The 4187-nt window shown below is 32.5% G+C and overlaps 1 protein-coding gene across 1 annotated transcript; it reads left to right on the top strand.

The window, feature by feature from the left end:
* The first annotated feature begins 1541 nt into the window (after positions 1 to 1541).
* Positions 1542 to 3536, top strand: LOC115695138 (increased DNA methylation 1-like). Its single transcript, XM_030622228.1, has one exon. The coding sequence runs from the start codon at positions 1542 to 1544 to the stop codon at positions 3534 to 3536; it is 1995 nt and encodes a 664-aa protein (XP_030478088.1).
* The last annotated feature ends 651 nt before the right edge of the window (positions 3537 to 4187 follow it).

Here is a 4187-nt window from a genome sequence, read left to right as displayed (position 1 = left end):
TCATCATTCGATCAAATCTAATTAGACCTCAAAATCTAATCTAATTACTAATTGAATTTGATTAGTTTCTTAATTGGATATCCAATTACACACTTAAATTTTAATATTAACTTAAAAATGTAAAAAAAAAAAAAAAACATAAAAATTAAGTATCACCCTTTATTTAAGTTTAATACACCATAAACATATCATTGTTACAAGTATAATACAACTAAAAGTTTCAAATAATTAAAATAATAACATTTTTAATTAATAAAATAGAACAAAACATCATGAAAATAATTACATAAAACAATTAAGTGTTACAAATTCAACACAAAAAAATCTAATAAAAATCTAATTAATACATATTATATTTTTTAATATTTTTTATTATATAAATAAATATAAATAATTTTTAACATATATAAATGTAATGAATTGAATTGGATCGGTTTTCAATTAGATTTTGAAATTGACATCCAATAACTGATTCAATCTAATCAAAATATAACTTTTAGCATTCAATCCAATCCAATCTAATTGTAATTGGATCAATTCAGTTCAATTGAATTAGATTGGATGTTGTCCACCACCCCTACTCTTAGTAACCAAAAAAATTACTTTTAAAAACATAGGAAAATTATTATTAAATAAAAGTCAATAAAATAGTAACATCTTATTGTAAATTAAATGAAAAAAAATATGTATTATTATAAATTTTATTATAATTTTCTCAATTTTCTATTTTAACTTTAGGTGTCTTTAATTAAATGTGTAGTTAATATTTGTATGATAAAATATCAATGAATAATAATGTGGAGGGGGAGTACATACATTTAATAAAATTTATATAAATTTTAAAATTATTTTATCTAACTTTTTTTTTTTATTTCTCTCTACCTTTGTTTTTTATTATACAATGAATGTATATTTATCAAATATATATTTTACAGGGGTTTAAAAAAATATATATATCTACAGTAATAAATATGGTAGTGGTAGGGCGTGGAAAAATCGTCAGGAGAGGAGGAAAAGCTGTCAACGAATCAGCTCATTAACTAATTTCCCTAAATTTCATTGGCTGTTTAATAAAATAATAATAAATGAACAAGATACTTTACTTGTGGGACCGTGCTCGGAATTTAGCTTTTTCCTATTTCATAATATATTAAATTAATCTGGAACAAAAAAAGGAATTTTCTTTTTCAATTTTTTTTTTAAAAAAGATTTTCTTTTTCAATTTAAAATTATAATATTAAATATTCATTTTGTACGCACAGTCCATCGTTTTTGGGGAATAATAAGGAAAATAATAACTGTGATCTTATTATTAAACACAAACTATAATTCTTGATTTCGTTTTCTTTTTTCTTTTCTGGCCTATAAATATTGTTTTTTTTTTTTTTTTAACTTCGCCTTCTTATTATTCCTTATATCTCTAGGGTTTTCTATTTTTTCTGATGGCGGAATTTGAAAAATATAGCTTTCCCTTATATAAAGCTTCCTTTTTAATTTCTCACTTTTAACTTACCATTTAGGGTTTTAGATCATCAACTAAAATGCTGAGTTTATCAGTACCTACCGTTCTTGTAAAGTTTCCGCGAGAGTATTCACCCGAAGCAGTTGCTGAATGGTCCAATAAAGTTCACAAAGATCACAGCAGATCTCCAGGGTTGACAGAAAAGGCCAAGCGTCATCTATCGTTCATGGGTTGGACTTTTTTGCTAGCGAAGAAGATGGAAACCAGGCAAGAGTTGCGTTACGTCTCACCTTCTGGACGCTGTTATTACTCGCTTCGTGCTGCTTGCAAAGCTTGTATGGAGCAAGGAAACGGCACTACTCAAGCACCGCCTCCACCAGAGCCACCATCAGCAAATATGAGGAGTTCTTTGATTATTGAACCCGATGAAACCCCACTAATTAGCACTACTCAAGCACCGCCTCCACCAGAGCCACCATCAGCAAATATGGAGAGTTCTTTGATTATTGAACCCAATGAAAGCCCACAAATTAGCACTACTCAACCCCCACCACCACAGCCGCCATCAGCCATTATAAAGAGTCCTTTCATTATTAAACCCAAAAACCCCAAAATAGAAGTCGTTTCTGAGACACGACCCGAAGAGAATCATCGCAAGAGAAAAATTGGGAATTCGGTCACTGAATCGTCTGATTTTGGTTCGGATAATGATAATTTGAAGAAGAGGGAACGAGTGGAAGTACCAGAAATTACGAAAGTTAGGGTTGATCACAAGGTTATTAAGAAACGAAATAGAAAGACGTTTCTTATTGATTTGATAGAAACCGGTGTCCTTCCATTAGGAACCGAAGTCCATTACCGTGGAACACAATGTAGAGGTGTGATTCTTCGTGAAGGGATTAAGTGCAGATGTTGTGACCAGATTTTCTTCCTCACTGCATTCGAAAACCACGCTGGCAGCACCAAACACCGTCCCGCTGCCAATATTTTGCTGGAAGATGGAAAGACTACTTTACTCGATTGTCAAAACCTGATCAATAATAATAATAACAACAATCCCAAGAGTAGTGGTACCCACAATAATAATGACAATCCCAAGAGTAGTGGTACCGATAATAATAATAACACCAATAATCATCAAAATGATGATGTGTGTGGCCTTTGCCAATACGGCGGAGAGTTGCTCTGTTGCGACGGCTGTCCGGCATCTTTTCACGCCGCCTGTTTGGGTATAAGTGTCCCTCCTCCATCCGAAGACTGGTTCTGTCAACTCTGCCGTTGTGGGAACTGCACCACTGTCAATTTCAAGAACACTCCAGTGGTCTGCCATCAGTGCGAGAGGAAATTCCACTATTCTTGTTGCGGCGTAGTGCTTTCCATGCCAGAAGGATTAACATTCTGCAGCGAGAATTGCAAAAGGGTTTGTTTGGGTCTCAGGAAAATAGTTGGCAAACAGATTCGAGTAAACAGTGATCTCACCTGGACTTTGGTTAAAGCTTCCAAAAACAAAATGTCCTCCAAATATTTGGAGAAAGCTTTGAGTATTATGCACGAAAGTTTCGAGCCAGCGATAAATTACTACACAGGAAGAGACATAACTGAAGATGTAATATTTGGAAGAGAATCAAACGTGAAACGTCACAGCTTCAATGGTTTCTACGTGGCTGTTTTGGAGAGAAACGAGGCGATGGTATGTGCGGCTGCTTTAAGAGTTTTTGGTGATGAGGTTGCGGAGGTTCCTCTTGTGGCGACTCAGTTTCGGTTTCGAAAACAGGGAATGTGTGCAATTATGATGAGGGAGATTGAGAAGCAGCTGAGGATTTTGGGTGTGGAGAAACTGATACTGCCTGCGGCTGTGGAAGTTTTGCCAATGTGGACTAGTTCCAAGTTTGGGTTCATAGTAATGACTCCGCAAGAGAAGTTGAAGATTTTGGAGTATAACATTCTGGATTTTGGTAAGAGCTTTATGTGCATGAAGTCTATTAGCACTGAGCAGCAGTTCATCACTCACGATGAAGATGATTTAGTTCTGAATAATGTTAAAGGTCTATCGTGGAATACACTATATAATTGACTGTGTACAAAACTACATTAATTTCTTTTGTTAATTTTACCCATTCTTTTTCCATTCATGTAACTATTGTTTTGACTATGATTTATAATTAGTACTTTCCTGTTACTTGCATACTCAAAAAATTTACTCTATCTTACATGCACAATCATGCAAAATTTATTATTGATGGGCAACTATTCATCACGATGTTAATTTCTATATGCAATAACCAATTATAATAAAACACAAGTATCGTATTAGCCACCTTAAGCTAACTAATGAAAATGCTAATTTAATACTAAAATGTTGTGGTATCTAAATGTGTTATTATGACTATTAATATAATTTAGTATGAGATTTCACATTAATTTAATTGAGTAATGATACACATAATTCACACACAAATTTAATTATTACTTATGTTGCAAGTAACTACTGTGTGTTATATTTATATATAAATTATGTGTGTACATATCATTATTTAATTTAATTTAATAAGTATAATGTAATATTCTTAATCATTTATTATACTACCTCTTGGAGATATAGCTATATTTTATAGAAAAAGTAGTTTTGTGACTATTGTGCTTCAATGCATAAGAGCATTACTATTATATGCGACCTGATGAGATATTTAATTCGACCAATAGTCATAATCACATAAGACGGTGC

The sequence above is a fragment of the Cannabis sativa genome, chromosome 6 (assembly GCF_029168945.1).
Source record: "Cannabis sativa cultivar Pink pepper isolate KNU-18-1 chromosome 6, ASM2916894v1, whole genome shotgun sequence".
Lineage (NCBI taxonomy): Eukaryota > Viridiplantae > Streptophyta > Magnoliopsida > Rosales > Cannabaceae > Cannabis > Cannabis sativa.
Note: the sequence above shows the minus strand (reverse complement) of the source record. Positions and strands in the feature narration are given on the sequence as shown.

Bases quoted from the DNA above. Each gene is read 5' to 3' on its own strand.
- LOC115695138 (XM_030622228.1), top strand. From the start codon at position 1,542: ATGCTGAGTTTATCAGTACCTACCGTTCTTGTAAAGTTTCCGCGAGAG.